Source organism: Drosophila elegans, unplaced genomic scaffold (assembly GCF_018152505.1).
Source record: "Drosophila elegans isolate 14027-0461.03 unplaced genomic scaffold, ASM1815250v1 contig_524, whole genome shotgun sequence".
In the NCBI taxonomy this organism is placed as follows: domain Eukaryota; kingdom Metazoa; phylum Arthropoda; class Insecta; order Diptera; family Drosophilidae; genus Drosophila; species Drosophila elegans.
The window spans coordinates 324892-348151 of record NW_024545907.1 but is presented as its reverse complement, the minus strand read 5'-3'; the positions used below and the strand labels follow the sequence as shown (position 1 = coordinate 348151).

The following is a 23260-nucleotide window of genomic DNA, read 5'->3' as shown; positions in this document are numbered from 1 at the left end:
CAGGCCATTGCTAAATTCTCCCATTGAGAATGTTTTCCAGTGGACAGACTCCGAGATCACTTACACTGGATTAAAACCCATCCCTCGTCGTTGTCGGTTTTTGTTTCGAACCGGGTTGCAGAAATTCAGGAGTAGTCGGAGAAAGCAATTTGGAGACACGTTCCCACGAAAGTCAACCCAGCAGACATAGTGTCTGCCATTTGGTTCGGTGGGCCTTCGTTCTTGCTAGACTCAGAAAATAATTGGCCTGTAAATAAACATTTCGAACTGCCGGCTGATGTAATGTCGATGGAGCTAGGCAAATCGGCAATAGCTCTCGTAGTCAGCCCAGAGCCAAATTATGTGCTTCAGAAAACAGAGTCCTTTTCGTCGCACCTGAAGCTTCTGAGAGTTTTCGTGTGGGTTTTTCGTTTTATTCAAAGGTGCAGAAAGGTGTCGAAGCCCTTTGAAAAAAGTATTTTGCCAAGAGAACTGGATTTCGCTTTTGATAAAATTGTCGAAGTTATCCAATTTCACGAATTCAGGGACGACATAAGTAAAATTCGGAAAAATAAACCGGTAGCAACGAATATTCAAAAGTTAAACCCTTTTCTTCAGGAAAATAAATTAGGTTGGTGCTCCTCGATATTGCTACGAGTTGGGGGTCGGTTATTGAATGCTCCTATCCCGTACGAAGCCAAATTCCCGTTGTTGCTATCTAAAAGCTCACAGTTCGTCAGATCCTATGTGTCATACCTGCACGTTACGAACTGTCACGCTGGCCCACGAGCTCTCGTAAGTCGTCTGCGCGAGAAAATCTGGCTAGTTAATGCTCAATAAGTCTGCTGACGAACAGTTCGGTCGTGCATGCGCTGCTTTCGCTGTAAGCCGGAACTCTTGACGCAAATTATGGGAAACTTGCCAGCAGATAGACTTCGAGCTCTCCGCCCGTTCAATATTTGTGGCGTTGATTTTTGTGGTCCGTTCAGCACAACGTATCGTATCCGTGGTAAGCCACCGTACAAGTCGTACGTGGCCGTGTTCGTCTGTTTTGCGTCCAAAGCGGTCCACTTAGAATTAGTGTCTGACCTAGCCACTGATGCCTTCGTGTTGGCATTTCAAAGGTTCGTGAGCCGTCGCGGGATTCCGGAGAAGGTGTGGTGCGACAAAGCCATCAACTTCGTCGGCGCAGATCGCCACATGAGAGAGTTCCGAGCCCGTCTGAAGGAGCAGGGGGCGGTATCGAAACATTCGCATCAAAAAAAGGATGCGAGTTTGCGTTCATACCGCCCAGAGCACCGCACTTCGGCGGACTATGGGAGGCAGGTGTGAAGTCTGCAAAGCACCTGTTCCTTCGGACGGTAGGCCAAGACCTCTTGACCGCGGAGGAGCTCGGAACTCTGCTCACCAGCGTGGAGGCCGTGCTCAACTCCAGGCCCCTCGGCGCTCTAAGCAGCGACCCGAACGACGGCGAGGCCCTGTCCCTCGGGCATCTGCTCATCGGCGGCCCTCTTCTGGCCCCACCATCAGCGGCGCTCCCGGACCAGATCAGCCTGACCTGCTTGCGACGATGGCGAGGGTTCTCGTCTCTCAAGCACAGGTTTTGGCAGCGATGGTCCCGGGAGTACATCTCCAGCCTCCAGCAGCGGTCCAAGTGGCACCAGGGGGAGCCCTACCTCGTCGTGGGAGCGCTCGTCGTCGTCGCAGAAGACATCCTTCCGCCCCAGCAGTGGAGGATTGGACGAGTGGTAGCGGTGCACGCCGGCGCCGATAGAAAGGTTCGAGTGGCGGACGTCAGGACGCAGGACGGGGAATATCGGCGAGCTGTCCACCGACTGGCCCTGTTGCCCGTTCTGGGCTGAAGGACGTCGTCCCTTCAGAGGGGGCGGTGTTTGCGTACTTGGCGCTTGTATTTAAATCACTAGTTGTAGGGCGAGAACGGGAGCCAATAAAGCTTTCGTCCGTTCGTTATTGCGAATTCGCCCCGTCTCTCGCCATAGGTTACGTTCTAATAGAAATTATTGAAATATAATAGTCTGTGATCAATCGAACGTCATCGTAGCCACTCCTTTTCGTCGTGCTTTCGAAATAGTTTTTCACAAGTTTCGCAAATTAACATCGTCTCGAACTACTGCAGTCACAAGTTTTCGCATTATTAATACAAAACAGTATTAAAATTTTCATTAAAAAAATACAGAACAAATAGTTTTTTCGGCAAAATCAATTTATGTTATTTTTGCACTGTCCAAAAGCATGTCGAAAGAGTGTTTTAGCTCGTTGCCCAGTATGAACGTCAGTATGCTTTTGTATGGCCTCTACGTCTGCATAACGCTTTCCTTTCATCGGCAAATGCATTTTTCCGAAAAGGTAAAAGTCGCACGGTTCCATATCAGGTGAATACGGGGAGTGATTGATAGTTAAAATGTGATTTTTGTTCAAATAGTAGGACGCAAGCGCCGATCGATGAGGCGGCGCATTATCGTGCAACAAACGCCAACTTCAATCTTCGCGATATTCGGGCCAAACACGTCGAATACTGCGCACCAAACGCTTCAAAACTGCAAGGTAGAATACCGCATTAACGCTTTGGCCGGGTGGAACAACTTCTTTGTGGACAATAACCTTGGAATCATAAAAACAAATCAGCATTGTCTTCACTTTTGACTTCTCCAGGCGCAATTTTTTGGGTTTCGGCTCGTCCGACGCCTTCCATTCAGCACTCTGGCGTTTCGTTTCGGGATCATATTGAAAACACCACGTTTAATCAGCAGTCACAATCTTGTAAAGGAAGTTCGGGTATTTTTTTGCCTCTTTAATAATGTCCTTCGAATGTTGAATTCTGAGCAATTTTTAGACGTCAGTCAATTTGTGCGGAACAAATTGTGTGTGCACACACCTTTTAAAAGCCCAAATGTTCGGTCAAAATGCGATAAATCGATGTTTTGGAGATGTTCAATTCTATTTTCTTTAATTTCAATGATGATTTCGGCTGATTTTTTATGAATTCACTCACAGTTTCGATGGAACTTTCGGTGATCACGGATTTTGGTTGGCCCACATGTTCATAGTCATTTATGTCCTCACGACCACTTTGAAAACGTTGAAAACACTCGTGCACTCTGCTATGGGATAGGCAATCATCGCCATAAACTTGTTTCATCAATTGAAACGTTTCGGTAAAAGTTTTACCAATTTTAAAACAAAATTTAATGTTGGTTCTTTGTTCGAAGCTCATTTTGCACCGATGACAAAAACATACTGACACTTAAAGCGCAATAACCTCACTTCCAATTTTTTCTGGAAGTAGAAAAACTATAGCAGATTCTAACGCACCAGTAGACATACAGATGGCTAGAGGGCGCTAGATTCAAAAAATCTTGTTAACTTTGGAACCCACCTTGTAGGTCAAGGATTAAATCAAGTACATTGAGCATTCATTTTCCAATAAGTGGGAAATTTATTATTAGTAATTATGTTATACATTCTTATTTGTTGGAAAAAGTGATTTATTTATTAAAGCATTTGAAATATAAAAGAAATTTAAATTTAATTGACAGTTGTTTTGACAGTTTTTGAAATTCTTCACTGTAATCCCTCCTGTGAGTTGACGACTGGTAATTACACTATAGGGCTTTAATTCAGAAGAAGTTCAGATAAGATCACGGTTCATAACTTCCTGATCTGTTTTTTTTTTTTTTTAATCATAGGCATAGTCAAATTCAATTGCGATTGTGAACATTTTTATAAAATGTGTTTGATTAGCCGAATGTTCATTATTATTTTGTGAAAAAATTTGAATTTAGAAGTTTTGTATGTTACGACTTTTTTCCCGTAAAGTAGTGTTTTTTTTTGTCAATAACTTGAAACTTGCAGCAATACTAGAAAGATTTTTTAGTTGCGTAAAGTAATGAATTACTAAAAGTTCAAAAAAACCAAGAACATTTTTAAAATTTGCCATAATCTCACTTCTTTGGAGCGTAAATTTGTAATCTCTTTGCTAGTCACTATTCGCCCGTGTAACCTTTTTCCATAAAGGCTAAAAACTATTTCCAGCGCAACGAAATTTCCTATTAAAGTTATAAATTTGTTTAGTTTTGAATTTAAAATTCAAAAATTTATGTTTTTTGATTTTTATACCCTTGCAGAGGGTATTATAATTTCAGTCAGAAGTTTGCAACGCAGTGAAGGAGACGTTTCCTTCCCTATAAAGTATATATATTCTTGATCAACATCACTAGGAGATTCGATCTAGCCATGTACGTCTGTCCGTCCGTCTAAATTTCATCAAAATCGGACGACTATAACATAAAGCTCTCATGGAAACAATAAAAATAAAAACAAAAAAAAAATTTTAGAAACTTACCTTTTTTATATTGTAATTCCTTTTAGAAATTTTTGTTAACTAGCTGCAACTGTATATGAACTTCAACTTGCCGAAGTTTGCTTCCTTTCTTGCATAAGCTAATAAGCACCCAAACTTAAACGAAATACTTCCTTAAATGTGACTATAAAAAGCTAAATCACATGATTTCCGAACAAAACTGGAAAAACTTATACAATTGCATGGATTTGGAAATTGCCACTGAATTATTCTCTTAATTATTCGTTTAAGACACGTTTTTTACGGAATGCGTTCCTGACAGTCTTCCTCCAAGACATAACATACCTCCGTGGCTTACACAAAGCTTCAAAAACTTAAAAACCAAAAAACAAACACAAAAAACACAAGGACGAGTAAGCCATCTGATTTTAGGAAATATATGCTCGATCGGATTTTTATGTTCTTAGCAGTCAATGCTATTCTATGTATTTGAACCAGAGCAATTTCGTGGGTGCGTGCTGTTTCAATTGTCTAGCTCAGTATCAGGTTTTCCAGCTATCTGGATAGATTATTATTCCATTCCATAACATGGGAGGTAAGTCGGATGTTCAAGATAATAGAGGTATTTCTAAATTGTCTGAAATACCTAAAGCATTTGAGCGATATGCAAAATTTGTGCGCCTCGCTAATATCACCTTATCAACTTGGTTTTGTTAAGCGAAGCTAAACTACCACGAACCTACTTAAATTGACATCTGATATTATATATATATGTTAAGACACTTGATTTTCTTAACCATTAGATTCTTTTATATAAATTAGAACAGCTCGGGTTTTCGAATAATCTATTAACTTGGATTTTAAGTTATTTGAATGGAAGAACTCAGAGGGTTATTTTCAAAAACGCTGTTTCCAATATAACTATATATTAACGTAACATCTGGAGTGCCGCAGGTTAGTCAATTGGGCCCATTACTATTTTTTTTTGTTCATCAATGATCTTCCTTCTGTCTTAACACATTCTCGAGTATTAATGTAGGTATGCTGATGATGTTAAACTTTGTTTGTCCTATAATAATTTGCAATCGGGTTTCGGCATACAGAAGTATATGCTATAAATGAAGCTTTGTTACTCCTAAACGATGCAAACTGTCAAAAAAAATGGGTAAACATCTACAGTGATAGTCAAGCGGCTATCAGGTCGATTATATCGACCAATACAAACTCTCAAACTATATTAAACTGCCGAAAATCTCTACATGAAATGGCTTTGCAGTTTAAAATATATTTAAAATAAAATATATAAAAACATTGCAGGCAATTGTATTGCAGAAGAGTTGGCCAGACACGGCACTACCGTTCCTCTCCTTCCGGACAAGGAGAACATTGGTATGCCGATGGTCACCTGCAAGCTAAACATTAAAAACAAATATAAAGAATTGCGAGCATAGCATGGACATACGAAAGACACTGTCGCATCTCTCGCCAGACATGGCCAATTATTAATGCGAAAAGAACTTCTGCTAATTAGCACTATGGCAATACGAGTGTTTACAGGCCATTGGTTGGTCGGCACACATCGACCCAGGGACGAGGAGGAGGAGGAAACGGTTAGTAGTTTATCTGAACTGGCGAGTATAAACCTAAAGCGAATAATAAAATTCATGAAAGCAAGCGGATGGGAGCTATGCTAGATCAGCTGCGGTAAGAGCAGCAGACAATAATATAGAAAAGGGGACACAGATCCACGCGGTGTCACAATGGACCTTCTAAGGGCAAGTGTGTCAATAATTTGACAGCTGCTCCAACCTAGCCTAACCTAGAGGTGGTGTCAACGATTAAGGAGTTCCTTTTGATCCAAAATTATAATTCAACTGTCACATCAAGTCTTCTGTTAACAAGGCTATAAGTGCTCTTGGGTTTATTAAGTGAAGGTCGAAAGAATTTGACGATCCTCAACAACTAAATTATTATTTACTTCCATTGTCCGTACTAATTTAAAAGATTGCGCTCCTGTTTTTAGTCCCCAATATCAGATACACATCAATCGTATTGAGTCGGTACAAAAAAATTTCTTCTTTTCGCCCTTCATGGTTCAAACTAGGATCAAAACGCAAGGTTGCCTTCCTACTCTAGTAGATTACTATTGCTTATTTACTTTCTCTTGTAAATCCTAAAATCATGCGTGGAACTATTTTTATGCACAATCTTGTCAGAAGCGATATTGAGTTCATAGAATTGGTAGCCGCTTAACTTTTAATGTGACTTTTGCCACACCATGTGAATTACAACTTCTTTGCTTTCCAGATAAAGTTATATTTGGCGAAGGACAATAAGAAATTTTCATATAGAACACAACATTAAAAAGAAACAAAAATTTATTAAATTGTGTTGTCGTGCCGCCAATCTCACATATACTGCTTTTTTGTGATGGGCGACGCGATCTCGTGATTCATTGCTTAAGAAATATCGATAGTGGGTTAATAAGCTGGAGATGAGGCATGGCAACAATTTTGAATTCCAACGAACCAGCAACATCCCACCCACCGTGAAACGACTATGGGGTTTTACCTAGCACATCCAATACTGCTAGTTTTGATACTGGACGCTTAAGAATCCCAGAAGATGTCTCGACTTCTGCCAATCTAATGTAACCATCCTTAGCCGGAAACGTGCTTATTATAATTCCCTTTTCCCAACATCCCCTGGGCTGATTATCCTCGCAAATGCCAACGGTCGGCAGATATTCTTTAATCCATCGACTCCAAAAGTGATCCTTTAATTGTTGCGCAATTCGGTATTGCTTATGATGACAGAAGCTGTTAACATCTCCTGGAGTTTGAGTTGAATTGGTTGTCCCGAGCAAAAAATGATTGGTCGTTAAAAACTCCGGATCGTTTATGTTAATGGGAAGATGAGTCAAAGGACGGCTATTTATTATATTTTCAGCCTCAATAAGCAAACTCCTTATGGTTTCGACGTGAGGCGCTTTCTTCTTGAGCGTTACGCTTAAAACTCGTTTAGTAGACCTTACCAAGCGTTCCCAGAACTGGGATTTGAAGGGCAATTGAACTACCAATCGATGGCTTTATTTGACATTTCCGATTTAATGTAATCCCAGTCAAAAAGGTCCTTAATCTTTTTAAGCTCAATATCTGCTCCAACGAAATTAGTTCCCATGTCCGATCGTATACTTATTGGAACACCTCTTCTGTAACCGAAATTCCGTATACATAAAATACAAATAGTCTGTTGATAAATCAGCAGCCAGTTCCAAATGCATGGCTCTGATTGTCAGACATGTAAAGGGTGCAACCCATCTTTTTTCTTGCCGCCTTCCGATGGTTACCATAACCGGACCAAAGTAGTCTAGTCCTACAAATGAGAAGGGTCGTTGAAACGGTATTACTCTCTCTTTGGGAAATTGACCCATCAACGGAGTGATTGGCTTGGCATTACGATTCTTACAATATTGACAATTGGACTTTGCTCGAACGACCGCATCTCGTAGGTTTGTGATCCAGAACTTGCTTCTTATTTCGTTTATAATGGTCTCATCATTTTGATGATGATACCATTTCACAATTAGTTCGGTGAAGCTATGTCGAGAAGGCAATATTATTGGCTGTCGTTGAGTTACTGGTATTTTAATGGCGTAGTCCAATCTCCGCGCAACTACTTAAACGCCATAAGCATTCAGCCCTGGGGGAAAGGGCGTAAATGGAACTACCCTTAGCCACAGATTCTGAAGTTTGTAACTCTGCAACCTCTTCTGCGTATACGCACTTCTTTGCACAACTTAACTTCAGCAAGGAATAACTCATCTGCGGATAATTCTCCTTTTTCTTTGCCTTGAGTCTGATTCTCACAATTTTTTACGAATCTCAAAGACCATCCCTTCATGCGCTTTAATCGAAGATAGTTTGAGAATCGGCTGATATCCAAAAACTGTGTGGTATGAACGTTCATGTTAGTTTTACGCCTTTCAATGCTGTCATCTGATGAAAAAGTGAAGTCTATTATTGGCCAAGAATCTTATTCAGCAAAACTCTGGACCGTCTATCCATTCGCTATCAACAACGTATTTTGGATATTTGCTGGACTTTGTTGCCTTGTCTGCTGTGTTTAAATGCGTTGGAACCCAGCGCCAGTCATTTTCTGATGTCGTTTTAAAAATCTCACTTACCCGATGGGCACCTGGTTTTCCCGGCAATAAAGGGTGGTTTAACACCTTCACCACAAGATACGCGCCAATATGCTACAGCTGCAAAATAGATTTTCCGGTAACATTTCATTCCAGTGTATCCCAGATCTCCAAACGTCTTGGATCAAGATTTTGCCGTGTATCATTAGGTCTGCTAACATTTCAAAGGGATAATAAAGGGACATAACTAGACTTAGCAGTTGGCGTTTAGCAGGGCACTTCATTCCACTCACGATTTCCTTGTCGACACGGTTAAGCTTGAGATCGAATACAAACTTATCAGACTGACTATCCCAACACATTCCTAAAATCTTATCCGTTGATTCGCTGTTAGTTCGAACCGTTGGTTGCACCAAATCAGTGTTCCTTAAGCTATTGTTGTGTACGTTTGGAATTAAAAAACAAAGCATCTGAGCTCAAGCTTTCCCAATGGACCCGTTTAACTTCCTGACTGTTCTGAAATGCTTCTTCTTCAGTTTTGAACTGGCTACAAAATCATCCACATAATGCTTTGTTTGAATGGCATTGATTACCTCTTCCTTGTAACTTTCGGCATTTTGTGCGTTAATATTCTTTATGTATTGAGCACAACAGGGCGAGCATGCTGCTCCAAATATAAGGACAGTCATATTGTATGTGTCGACCTGAGCATTTCGATTACCATGTCTCCAAAGAAACCTCAACGAATCTTGATCTTCTCTACGAACTTGCACTTGCAAGAACATTTGGCCTTGTCTGAATTTAAAAAGAATCGTCGTCAATGTGGGTTTTCATCAGGTCCCTTTAAAAACATGGTATTTAGTTAAATAACGTTGCTCGTAACTGCGGCGTCAAATACTACTCTCACCATTTTGGGCTTGTTTATGTCTACGACACCGAAGTGAGGTAAGTACCATGTTCGTGGTCCAACAAGTGCGGCTTCACGAACAGACATTTTGTCCGCGTATTCTTTATGTATGAAATCTTATTCCTGCATTTTCCCGAGTCCGTGCATTTTGTTATCTTAGCCTCTGAAAAGCCATTTTGTAGCTGTCCGGGAATTTAATCACATCTTCTTTCCAAAGAAGACCAGTTTCATCGTATTTATCTAGTCTTTTAGATGTGTTCTTTAATATATCCCTGGCTCTAGATATACTTGTAGATAGGCTGAATTGGAATCTTTACACCAAAGTTTTCTGTAGTGAAGTAATCTGATATCAAATCATGCATTTCCTGTTCAGGGTTGCCTTCTTTGGAACCGGAGTGTGGACAACAGATAATGGCGATGATCCTTTGTCTGGGTCATCGGTGGAACCATAAATAAGCCAGCCTAACGGTGTTTTAGCTGCAACTAGATTTGTATCTAAGTATACACTTTTAATGTTTGCTATTAAGTGACAGGTATTAATTCCAACTAAAATCAAAAGATCTGCAACTGTATAACAGTTTATTGAGAGGTTTCTTAGCAGAGAATACTTTTTCGTGAGCTTCTCGACATCTTAGTAGTTTTAGCTCCTGCTCATTCTTTAGCATGGTTTTCTATCCAGTTGAAAGTCAATTTTCTCTTTGGTTCAAGTACACCCAGACGTTCTGCTAATTTATCGTTTATTAATAAAACAGACGAACCTTCGTCTAAGAACGCGTAAGTATGTATGAACTTATTGTTTGGCCCCATAATCTCAACTGCCAATACCTAAACCAAAATTGTCGAGAAGCTGGCTTGATCTTGTTAATCGTAGCTTCTTTTGGTTCAATGTTCTCTTCCTTTGGGGAATCGTCTGAATGTAAAGAAGTATAGTGGCTTTTCTTGCATCAATTTATCTTACACACTCGTTTGTAATTACAGCTTGCAAAGTCTGTCCGCGTCGAAGACAACCAAAACAGAGGCGAAGAGATTTTATAATTTTCCATTTTTCGGCTATATCAGCCATTAAATATATATCACAGTTATATATATAATATTTGCCCCTGACATTGATAATATTCCTTCTTGTTCCCTTTAGGTGATTTATTCGAAGAATGCAAAATACATTTATGTAAGCCTTTGTCATTCTTCGTCTGTTTAATATTAACTGGTGTCGCAATGCTTGCAATGCTTCTTGCCATAGTGCTCAGCCAATTGCTGAAGTGGTCTAAATTACGATATGGCTGAATTGGCGATGAATATTTAATCCATTGAACTCGCTTACTGAGTGACATCTTACCTACTAAGCTCTCTATCAGAGAAGGATTCTGTAAATGCTGAGTTGCATTTGCTGATTTTAAAAATAAACCCAAGTTGTTTACCTTACAAGCGAATACGACCAACTTTTCTAAATTATTTTGTGTAACCGGGGCTATTTGGTTAACCATGTTCATTTGACTATTTATTAACATTTCTGGCCAAACTCTTTTGCAACCTCAAAAGGTTTTCCAAGTTGGTATATCCATATGCGTTCGATGATTCCCAAAACATGGTTGAAAATACAGGCCACGATTCTGGACTGCCATTGAATTCTGGTAAATCTATAAGTTTTCTTGGATGTCTACTTCGGGAGTGCTGATATTGAACTACACTGCTATTATTGTTACCTAAACCATGCCCATCAACACCACCAACATTATCAAGCCCTTACATACCGACATTTCTATTTTGACGTTGAAAGGTTTCTCCAGCAACGTTGAAGTCATGAATGCTTCTCAAGAACCGTTATGATTAGGTGCGCCTCCATGTGAGCCATTTTTGCAAGCGACTCCATGAGCGCCAAGATCAGCTGCGCCTCCAGTAGCGCCAAGCACGTATGCGCCTCCATGCGAGCCAGGAATGTATGCGCCGCCAGTAGCGCCAAGATCAGCTGCGCCTCCAATAGCGCCAAGATTGCCTGCGACTCCATGAGCGCCAAGATCACCTGTGCTTCCATGCGTGCCAGTTTGTAGTTTCTTCAAACATTTCTACAGCAGATCTGATTTCACTTTTACACATGTTCACCAAACGGGATTCAATAAGTATGACTTAGTTTGCCTGACCATCACTGTTAACTCGAGCAGTTCATTCTGATTGACCAACTTTTATGCTTTACATCATGTCTATAATATTCCGAAAGATATCATTTACGGGGACCTTCTCTTGTAAATCCATGATTGTTTCATCCTTGTCGGAATCCATTTCTGCTTCCGATTCTGGTTGACTCTTTGGCGTCGGAGTAGATGTTCCAGCCATTTCGCTCAATTCGTATCCCAACTTTTTCTTACTGCGCAGATTCATGTGTATACAATTATGAATTTCACAACTTTGCAAAATATTTCTCCAGAACTTTCAGCGCACTTTGACGACCAGCTATTACAAATTTAATAAAGATTTTGCGACACCATGTGGCAAATAGACAACAACAACACTAAATAGAACTAAAACTTAATTGTGTTCAATTCATTGCTTAAGAAATATCGATAGTGGGCTAATAAGCTGTAGATGAGGCATGGCAACAATTTTGAATTCTAACGAACCAGCAACAGTGACTTATTTACGCACCAGTATCTACCATATGTTTTAACTTGCCAAGATTTACCTAAATTTTTAGCCTTCATGAACCCTCTCGTGTTCTTTATAATAATTATAATAATCTAAATAACCATTTCAACCTCTATTTTTGCCTTGAAAACTAAAATTTTAACATATTTGCACCGTACTCAGTTAAAGTTTTTTTTTATAATTGTCTCTATATTATATTACTTGTCCTATTATCGCGAGCTCAAAAGTTGCACACAATGCTAAAAGGTTTTGTTGGGCCACCTGTTTGTACTGTTTATAGTGCAACAACGTTCAACAGTATACAATAAAAATTTTTGTTTTTAATATTATTAACTGCTATTGTATGTTTAGAAAATGTAAAAAAAAAGTTTTAAAAATCGTTTTGTAAGGTTTGGTGATAGGCATTCACTTACTTTATAAATGGCATTCGGACGAAATTCAATTTAAAGTTTTTTTTACTTGAAAACCCAAAGTAAAATGCGCTGGTCAGTTCGTCAGTTTTTACATCGACAAAACAATCTCAAAAAGTTTAGGAATACAATAAGAAAGGAAGCAAATTTTGGCAAGTCAAAAAATATATATTCCTTATTACAACTAAATTACTTTTTTTTTGCCTAATGTTTTAAAACATTCAAGCTATAACGATTTTCATCTGAACTATTCGACCGTTGCTATGCTAAGCCCTAAACTATTAAAATATTACAGCGTCCCAAGGAGATAAGCACAACATTAAAAAATAGAAAAGTAATACGTTTTTTTAAATATTTTTTTTACTGTCTCGATTATTTCCATGAAGCCTTGTTGTTCCTATTAGAGCTTTATTTTATAGTCATCCGATCCGACTCGTTACAACTTATATACGTCCTGCAATAGGAAGACAACTTTTGGGAAAGTTTAATGCAGATAGCTTAGACTAGTTAGATCGCCTCGCCTAGTGATGCTGATCAGATTCAGATGCTGATATTTTAGGCTCGGATATGTCTCCTTCTCTGCGTTTCAACTCTACCTGAAATTAAAAACATTTACCCCCACACCTCGCCACGAGAAGAATGTAATTGGTTGAAATATTTGATTTATTTTTAGATATTGACAACAATGGATTCTTGGATCAAAATGACTTTCTATGCATGGCAGTGAGAGCCTGTGTCGTTGAAGGAAAAGGTGACTGCAGCACTGCTCGCTTGGATGACTATAAAAAACTTATGAAAAATTTATGGGAGGAAATTTCTGCAATTGCTGATGACGATAAGGTAAACTTAAACGGCAAAATGACTTGATTTCACATTAGATACACAGGAAATTAAAATTGAACTTTTTGAAATTTCACGAACCAAATGTACTTTTCCATAATTGCTCAATTGCTTCCCTTAGCTGATGGAACATTAACTAGGATGGTAGTTTTATTCGTAAAATTTTTTGGCTGTGAACCTGTGTTATTAAACAGCAAGACTGCGTTTCTAAAAGAATTATACAATATCATTATTATTATTATTATTATTATTCTTAAATTCTTTTCGTATATGGCTCCGAGTTTAAATTAATTAACATAAATATACGTACAGTATTTACACGTAGTTATAGTTTTATAGTTTCAGTCAAAGGCTTGCATCGTTTGTGTCGTTTCCAACACTATAATTTATATTTTTCAACTAGGAGGTCGATCAAGCTATTCGTCTTTTTTTCCCTGTCCGCTTGTCCGTCTGTTATCTAGATGCAATTCTCCAAAAGTTTTCTTTCTATTGGGCATACAGGAACAATCGAAAAAAATGTATGCACAAAGTGATAGCCCTTTTGTTTTTACAATTTACTTCAAGATATAACATTAATGTTTTTCTTGACATAAAGAAAATTTAAAAATGCCTTAGACTAACCTCGGTATTTGAGTTCTTTATGTCGTTATGTTACGCGTCGATTAAATGGGTATATTGTAATCGTTGAAAAGTATTTATCCGGTAAAAGGAAGCGTTTCCGACCCTATACAGTATATATATTATTGATCAGGATCAATAGCCTCTGAACGGAATACTCATAGCCATTTCCTGGCGATTATCATACGTACTGCGCAAAAGTCCGACCGTAAATTTGCCTGTTTCATATGAACCGCAGTCCTGCTGTAACCACATGTCGTTTATGTCTTTATCTTGCATTCAGGGGATGAAAGAGTCTTTGAAAAAGCGGCAATAGCGCTCACCATTGAGGGTTACGGCGGCTCCTGAAAAAAACCGGCCAAGCATGCCGTCTGACCACATAACGCGCCAGACGCGTTACTCATTGGTGCATGGGGTTATCCAAAACGACGAGCGGGTTTTCGGAGGACCAAAAGCGGCAATCCCGCTCTTTGAAATAACCACCGTGTTGAAAATAAGCATCTAAGATATCAGTAATGACTCAATTTTAAACTTCTAACAAAGAAATTAATGATGTCATAGCCGGCACCCAAATAGAAGAAAATGTACTTTCTAAATCCATCAATATGAACCTTCATATACATTTTAATATCTATTTTACCACTTAATTTTCCTGTGCTATCCACAAGTACTGTATGCGAGGCAATTATAACTTTTATTATGCCTTTGAATACTGAGAAACAACACAACCTTTCTCGTTTTTCATTTCTTTTCAAAAATTAACTTTCATACACATTCGGAATACACAGAACAATTTTTAATCTTACCAGAACCAACTCAATAGTAGTTAGGCCCACCATAATATAATATCATCCATCCATCAAGTGCATTAATGAAGGTTCCCTGAAAAACGGAAGACGGGTTTTTTAAGCCAAACGGCATATTTACATTTTTCTGAAGAACCAAGTTGCTTTGCTTTTAGTGATACCCACTAGCCATGTCTAAACAAGATAAATAGTTAGCACCATTTAGTTTGGCATTCTGAAGAACAGTGAACGGCAAAGGTTATTTGTCAGAAGCCGTGTTTTCGACACAAAGTCGGTCCCTTTTCTTTTACCAGAAAAATGTGGAGAAAGGCTAGTTCCAAAAATGTAACATTTAGTTATTACACTTATTCTGACCGAAATGATTACTTTTTTACAGGACTGGGTCAACTAATGGTATTTAATTTCACATGTAGTACAAAGCGTTTCATCAATGAACTAAATTATATTTGAGTAATTCAATAAAGTTTTCTTTATCATTATTGATTAAGTTTGTATTGTCATAAAATAAACTAACTGTTTTGGGGTTTAATGATTTTAAATTTATTATTCGATGCTAAAACACTGAAGGGGGAGTGGATGCTTCGACATGGGCTCAGCCAAATTTGGCAACGCAAAGCAATTAGTTGTTTACATACGAAACCCTATCTTCTAGTAGCTGAGCAATGAGCTAACAGCTCAAAAATGTATACTCGTGATTTAAACACTCTACAAATCTAATAACAAATAGATATTGCTAGCATACGGGACAGCTGCACATAGTTCTAGCTTGGGCAAGGAAATTACGGTAATAAGAGCTTCATTTGATTTCTTAATAAATATGCTGGTATGGATTGTATTTTCAACTTTGATGCTGTTGTATATAAAACAACCAAAGGCTCGCTTGGATGCATCGGCAAATCTGCAAACTTTACAAGCGAAGTATGAAATAGTGGACAAGACTTATCGCTGTGATGGCGTCTAATGTCATAATGATGTACTAGGCTGGCTTTTTTAGGTTGCCACAACAGTCCAAGGGCTTTAGTTTCATCTTCTTCGTCGGATTTGATAGGTTCATCCTCTGGTTATAGCCCACCAAGGGTCTTGAAGTTACTATTGATTTAAAAAAAACAAAATTTCCCTCCACTTAATATTACTCGAACATAACACTTCTTCTTTTGTTGCTCTACAACCGTGTTAGCACCTGTTATAAGATCGTCGATGTATAATTACACAGGATTGAAGCCCCCATTGGAAACTAAAATTTTGACTTGCCTGTCAGATATGGTAGACTTTACATGGCCAGAAACATAGCTAATTAGCTCCTGTTAAATTGTTGGCCCGCAAAGTAAGAGAACATTTACAGACTTTCCCGATGTCAACTTGTCTGACTTTTCAAAGACCGCGACGAGCTTAGTAGAGAAGCTTTGTTGCCTATGCACGCAATGAACCGAAATGAAATAATGACGAAAAATTGAATCTAGTATTTGAAGTTGTCACATAGGATTCTTGGTGTTTGACTTTGAGGCTAAATCGTCGCTCAAGCAATGAAAAGCGATTAAGAGCCTTAATTTTTGAATTTCGGACTTCCAAACGCCTATTGGCTGGATTCGAGACGGGGTGTATAAAATGGTCAAAACATTCTTGCTCTTCTTGGGTACGCTTTGGGGAAGGTGTACAGATCTCTTCTGTTTGCAATAATAGCTTCAAAGTAAATTCATTAAAAGTAGGCCGAGGGTCAAGTCGGCAAATAAAGATCCTTTTATATACCCCAATTCTATGGGCGTTCTTGCTGGCCAATTGGCAGGTCACATTTATATAAATTTGGTGGAACGAACACATACGTCTTCTGAGCTTGCCCTACGATATTCGTGGCGAGAAGAATAATCAAAATCAGTTTGTTAGATCGCCTTTTTTTCGATTTGCACTTTATGTCGGATTTTCCTGCGGTGTATATAGCGCTGTGAATTTTTGCCCATTCCGCTGATGAATTTCTTGAATGCTTGACTAGTAAACTGTACTCCATTGTCCGTTATTACCACCCTTGTGGCTTCGAACCTCATTCTTTCGCGGAAATCACCAATTCTATCCACTTTGAAAACCTATCTATTATCACTAGCATCATCTGGTTTCCGTGCATCGATCTTGGAAATGTTATTGGATTATCTGCGTCAGCATTTTCCCAGCTGCCTGCATCTGGTTAGACATAACTCGAATTTCCGCACGTGTACTCGGGCGTTTCTAAGCAAAACTGGCCTGTTAAAGCGGTCCGCCAGCTTCGCAATGGTGAGTTAGTCCGGAAAGTTCTGTGGCTGTGTCTTAATTTTCTCACGCATATTCCTGACCCAGCTGCATGCTCCGTGTGTATACTCCGGAGTTCGAATTGCTTGCTTCAGGGTTTCTGGCAGAGACTGTCTCGACAGTGCATCAGCCACCACGTTCAGCTGCCTCTTCCTGTACGTTATGGCATGTGGTCCGTTAACACTTTTAAATGGTATCTTTCTAGGTATAATCTAAGCTTCCTGATCGCCCACATGATTGCCAAACATTCTTTTTCGCCGGTGGAGTAGTTCTTGTCTGCGCCATTCAGGGTCCGAATTGCATATAATATGATCTTTTTGCCATTTCTCTATTTCTTTCGTCAGGTTTATCCCTATACCATAATCGCTGGCGTCTGATAGTTACACGAATGATTGTTCGAAATCCGAGCATGCCAGTACTGTGTCGGCCACTAGTCTTACATTTACTTCTTCAAAGGCCTGCTGGTGCTCTGGAGTCCATGCCCATGCTTGACACTTCTCTGGATTTATTCTCAGGCTAGCCTGAGGGGAGCTGTTCGGGCTTCTCAAGTGCTCTATGCATCCTATTTTTAGCACTCGTCGACTTTTGCATTGATTTCCCCTTGCACTTTCGGGCTCTTTGGGTAGTACCTTTGCTATTTTGGATGTGAGAAAATTTCATCCTAGCACCAGCGAGTCTAGCACTCCTGGTAGGATTAGCAGGCTCACTGTGTGTATATTCCGCTGCATTTGCCAATCTAACTTGTCGTCTCGTCCTTGAAATTCTTCCTTCGCAAGCCAGTATGTCCGCCAACTCGATACCGCTGCGGACAACAATTGCTCTTCTTCGATGAATTCGCAAATTAGTTTGGAGAGACTGGATATGTAACTGGGATCGCTAGCCATTTCCCGCTCACTGGCAGCAATCTACGCTCCGCACACCCACCTTGCCGCACATCCTGCAGAATAGTAGCTGCTAGTTCCAGCACCTTCGTGCCCGGTGTCCGTGCCCGCCACATAGTCAACAGGCTTCTGAAACGTTCATGAAATGGGTTTGTGCTTTGGTAGCCCCAAATTCTGCGGTGGTCGGAGGCATGCATAAGGATTTCATTTGCTGCCTCTGCATTATCGCCTTCTTCGCCACCCCGTATGAGCACTTGTTGTTGTTGTCTGTTTGCCACATGGTGGGGCAATATCTTTATTAAATTTGTAATAGCTGGTCGTCAAAGTGCGCAGAAATTTCTGGAGAACTATTTTGCAAAGTTGTGAAATTCATAATTGTATACACATCTGCGCAGTAAGAAAACGTGTGGATACGAATTGAGCGAAATGGTTGGAACATTTACTTTGACGCCAAAAAGTCAGCCAGAATCGGAAGCAGAAATTAATTCCGACAAGGATGAAACAATCATGGATTTACAAGAGAAGGTCCCCGTAAATGATATCTTTCGGAATATTATAGACATGATGTAAAGCATAAAAAAGTTGGTCAATCAGAATGAACTGCTCGAGTTAATAGTGATGGTCAGGCAAACTAAGTCATACTTATTGAATCCCGTTTGGTGAACATGTGTAAAAGTGAAATCAGATCTACTGTAGAAATGTTGGAAGAAACTACAAAGCGTACATTGGCACGCTCACATCCTACTCAGCAAAAATATTGGAACAAAATCGTTAGTCGCAGGCAATCCTGGGTCACATGGAGGTGCAGCTTATCGTGGCTCGCATGGCGGCGCATACGTTCTGGGCGCTACTGGAGGCGCAGCTGATCTTGGTGCTCATGGAGTCGCATGCAATCCTGGCTCGCTTGGAGGCGCAGCTCATCTTGGCGCTAATAGAGGCGCATAAGTTCTTGGCGCTACTGGATGATCTTGGCGCTCATTGAGTCGCAGGTATTCCTGGCTCGCATGGAGACGCAGCTAAGCTTGGCGCTCATGGAGTCGCAGGTAATCCTGGCTCGCATTGAGGCGCAGCTGATCTTGGCGCTCATAGAGTCGCAGGTAATCCTGGCTCACAAGGAGGCGCAACTTATCTTGGCGCTACTGGAGGCGCAATGTTCCTGGAAAAACCTTTTAACGTCAAAATAAAAATATCGGTATGTACGGGCTTGATAATGTTGGTGATGTTGATGGGAATGGTATAGGTAACAGTAATAGCTATGTAGTTCAATATCAGCACTCCCGAAGTATACATCCAAGAAAACTAATAGATTTACCAGAATTAAATGGCAGTCCACAATCGAGGCGTGTATTTTCAACCATGTTTCGGGAATCATCGAACGCATAGGGATATACCAACTTGGAAAACCTTTTGAGGTTGCAAAAGAGTTTAATAGGGGTGGCTGGAGAAGATGTTAAAAGTTTATTAATTAAACCGGCTAATGTTGTATACATTATGGAAAGACTTCAAATGAACATGGTTAACCAAATATCACCGGTTACACAAAATAATTTAGAAAAGTTGGTCGTATTCGCTTCTAAAGTAGACAACTTGGTTATATTTTTGAAATCAGCAAATGCAACTCAGCATTTAGAAAATCCTTCTCTGATAGGGAGCTTAGTAGGTAAGATGCCACTCAGTAAGCGAGTTCAATGGATTGAATATTCATCGCCAATTCAGCCATATCGTAATTTAGACCATTTCAGCAATTGGCTGAGCACTATGGCAAGAAGCATTGCAAGGGCAACCATTGCAACCCCAGTTAATATTAAGCAGACGAAGAATGACACAGGAAGGTTCGTCTGCTTCATTAAAAAACGAGAAATTAGCAGAACGTCTGGATATACTTGAACCAAAGAGAAAATTGACTTTCAACTGGATAGAAAACCATGCTAAAGAATGAGCTGGAGCTAAAACACAGATGTCGAGAAGCTCACGAAAAAGTATTCTCTGCTAAGAAATATCTCTATAAACTGTTATACAGTTGCAGATCTTTTGATTTTAGTTGGAATTAATACCTGTCACTTAATAGCAAACATTAAAAGTGTATACTTAGATACAAATCTAGTTGCAGCTAAAACACCGTTAGGGTGGCTTATTTATGGTTCCACCGATGACCCAGACAAAGGATCATCGCCATTATCTGTTGTCCACACTCCGGTTCCAAAGAAGACAACCCTGAACAGGAAATGCATGACATGATATCAGATTACTTCACTACAGAAAACTTTGGTGTAAAGATTCCAATTCAGCCTTTAGAATCTACAAGTATATCTAGAGCCAGGGATATATTAAAGAACACATCTAAAAGACTAGATAAATACTATGAAACTGGTCTTCTTTGGAAAGAAGATGTGATTAAATTCCCGGACAGCTACAAAATGGCTTTCAGATGCTAGAGGACGAAGAAAGCAAAATGCACGGACTCGGGAAAATGCAGGAATATGATTTCATACATAAAGGATACGCGGTCAAAATGTCTGATCGTGAAGTTGCACTTGTTGGGCCACGAACATGGTACTTACCTCACTTCGGTGTCGTATACATAAACAAGCCCAAAAAGATGAGATTGGTATTTGACCTGGCGGCTACGATCAATGGTGGTTCTCTAAATACCATGCTTTTAAAGGAACCTGATGAAAACCCACCATTGACGAAGATTCTTTTTAAATTCAGGCAAGGACAAGAAGCAGTATTTGCTGACATCAAGGAAATATTTTTGCAAGTGCAAGTTCGTAGAGAAGATCAAGATTCGTTGATGTTTCTTTGGAGACATGGTAATCGAAATGCTCAGGTCGACACATACAAGATGACTGTCCTTATATTTGGAGCAATACATAAAGAACATTAACGCACAAAATACCGAAAATTTAGTGCCCTACTAAACGCCAACTGCTAAGTCTAGTTATGTCCGTTTATGATCCCTTTGGAATGTTAGCAGACCTAATGATACATGGCAAAATCTTGATCCAAGATGTTTGGAGATTTGGGATACACTGGAATGATATGTTCCCGGAAAATGTATTTTGGAAATTTAAGCTTTGGGTGCTTTAATTAGAGCAAGCAAAACAATTTCAACAATTTAAGGATAATATCGAATTGCACATTTTCGTGGATGCGAGTGAACATGCCTATGCAGCTGTAGCATATTGGCGCGTATCTTGTGGTGAAGGTGTTAAACTACCCTTTATTGCCGGAAAGACCTGGTGCGCTCCGTTAAAATTGTTATCTAATCCCAGACTTGAGCTGCAAGCAGCGGTGTTGGGTACGCGTCTAATGAAAACTATTTTAGAAAGTAACGTAAAAAGGACAACGCTTTGGTCAGACTCTAGAACAGTCATTTCTTGGATTCGATCAGATCATCGACAGTTTAAGCCTTTCGTTGCCCATCGGAAGCATTTAAACATAGCAGACAAGGCAACAAAGACCAGCAAATGTCCAAAATACGTTGTTGATAGCGAATGGACCGGCGGTCCAGAGTTTTTGTTTGCTGAAGAAGATTCTTGGCCAATAATAGACTTCACTTTTTCATAAAATGACAGCATTGAAAGGCGTAAAACTAACATGAACCACCACATACACAGAGTTTTTGGATATCAGCCGATTTTCAAACTATCTTCGATGGTCTTTGAGATTCGTAAAAAATTGTCAGAATTGTCATCAGACTCAAGGCAAAGAAAAATAAGAATTATCCGCAGATGAGTTATTCCTTGCTGAAGTTAAGTTGTGCAAAACCAAGTACACCCAGAAAAGGTTGCAGAGTTACAAAATTCAGAATCTGTGACTAAGGATAGTTACATTTACACCCTTTACCCAAGGCTGAATGCTTATGGCGTTTTAGTAGTTGCGCGGAGATTGGACTACGCCATTAAAATTCCAGTAACTCAACGACAGCCAATAATATTGCCTTCTCGACATAGCTTCACCGAACTAATTGTGAAATGGTATCATGAGACTTACCATCATCAAAATTATGAGACCATTGTAAACGAAATAAGATGCAAGTTTTGGATCACAAACTTAAGAAATGCGGTCGTTCGAGCAAAGTCCAATTGTCAGTACTGTAAGAATCGTAATGCCAAGCCAATCACTCCGTTCATGGGTCAATTTCCCAAAGAGAGAGTAATACCGTTTCAACGACCCTTCTCATTTGTAGGACTAGACTACTTTGGTCCGGTTATGGTAACCATCGGAAGGCGGCAAGAAAAAAGATGGGTTGCACTCTTTACGTGTCTGACAATCAGAGCCATGCATTTGGAACTGGCTGCTGATTTATCAACAGACTATTTGTATTTTATGTATACGGAATTTCGGTTACAGAAGAGGTGTTCCAATAAGTATACGATCGGACATGGGAACTAATTTCGTTGGAGCAGATATTGAGCTTAAAAAGATTAAGGACCTTTTTGACTGGGATTACATTAAATCGGAAATGTCAAATAAAGCCATCGATTGGTAGTTTAATTGCCCTTCAAATCCCAGTTCTGGGAACGCTTGGTAAGGTCTACTAAACGAGTTTTAAGCGTAACGCTCAAGAAGAAAGCGCCTCACGTCGAAACCATAAGGAGTTTGCTTATTGAGGCTGAAAATATAATAAATAGCCGTCCTTTGACTCATCTACCCATTAACATAGACGATCCGGAACCTTTAACGCCCAATCATTTTTTGCTCGGGACAACCAATTCAACTCAAACTCCAGGAGATGTTAACAGCTTCTGTCATCGTAAGCCAAATCATTTTTTGCTCGGGACAACCAATTTAACTCAAACTCCAGGAGACGTTAACGGCTTCTGTCATCGTAAGCAATACCGAATTGCGCAACAATTAATTTTTATTTTTTGTGTTCTATATGAAAATTGCTTATTGTCCTTTGCCAAATTTAACTTTACCTGGAAAGCAAAGAAGTTGTAATTCTATTTAACGTTGTTGTTGTCTATTTGCCACATGGTGTGGCAACACCACTCGTTGTGCTCGGGGTATTTTCTACTGCCGTTGGCTTGGCGGCTATTCAAGCTTGGGGATGTTTCACCTTCCTCAGAACAGGGTGAACAGACACTTTGTTCTCAATGTACTCCTTTCGCAGCCGCAGCCTCCTGTCTCTTGCTATGTCCCGGCCGATCGTGTCGAATGCCTGCTCAGCTCTAACCTGACGATACGTACGCCGTAAACAGCCAACGTAATCCCTGACACAAACGATAGGTTCTAGACGAAGGCTTCCACCCTAGCCTTTTTGCCGCGAACTCCAGGCATTGTTCCTTGCTTGCGTCTGCAGGACGCTCTCGGGATTCGGTCAGCTGCCGTTCTGGGACTCTAGCGATGAACTGCTGTGCTCTCAACTCATTCTCCTTTCGAGTCACCGTCCGATCTAACGCGCGTCCTTCCGGGCTTGTCGATCAGACAT

The 23260-nt window shown here is 39.9% G+C and overlaps 1 protein-coding gene across 1 annotated transcript in view; it reads left to right on the top strand.

Annotated features, from left to right (window-relative positions):
* LOC108149950 (sarcoplasmic calcium-binding protein, beta chain) overlaps window positions 1-23260 on the top strand; it is a 216450-nt gene that overhangs the window by 97323 nt on the left and 95867 nt on the right. The window contains exon 3 of the mRNA XM_041709974.1: window positions 13075-13241. Coding sequence (XP_041565908.1) covers window positions 13075-13241 — 167 coding nt within the window. The remainder of the gene's footprint in view (window positions 1-13074; window positions 13242-23260) is intronic.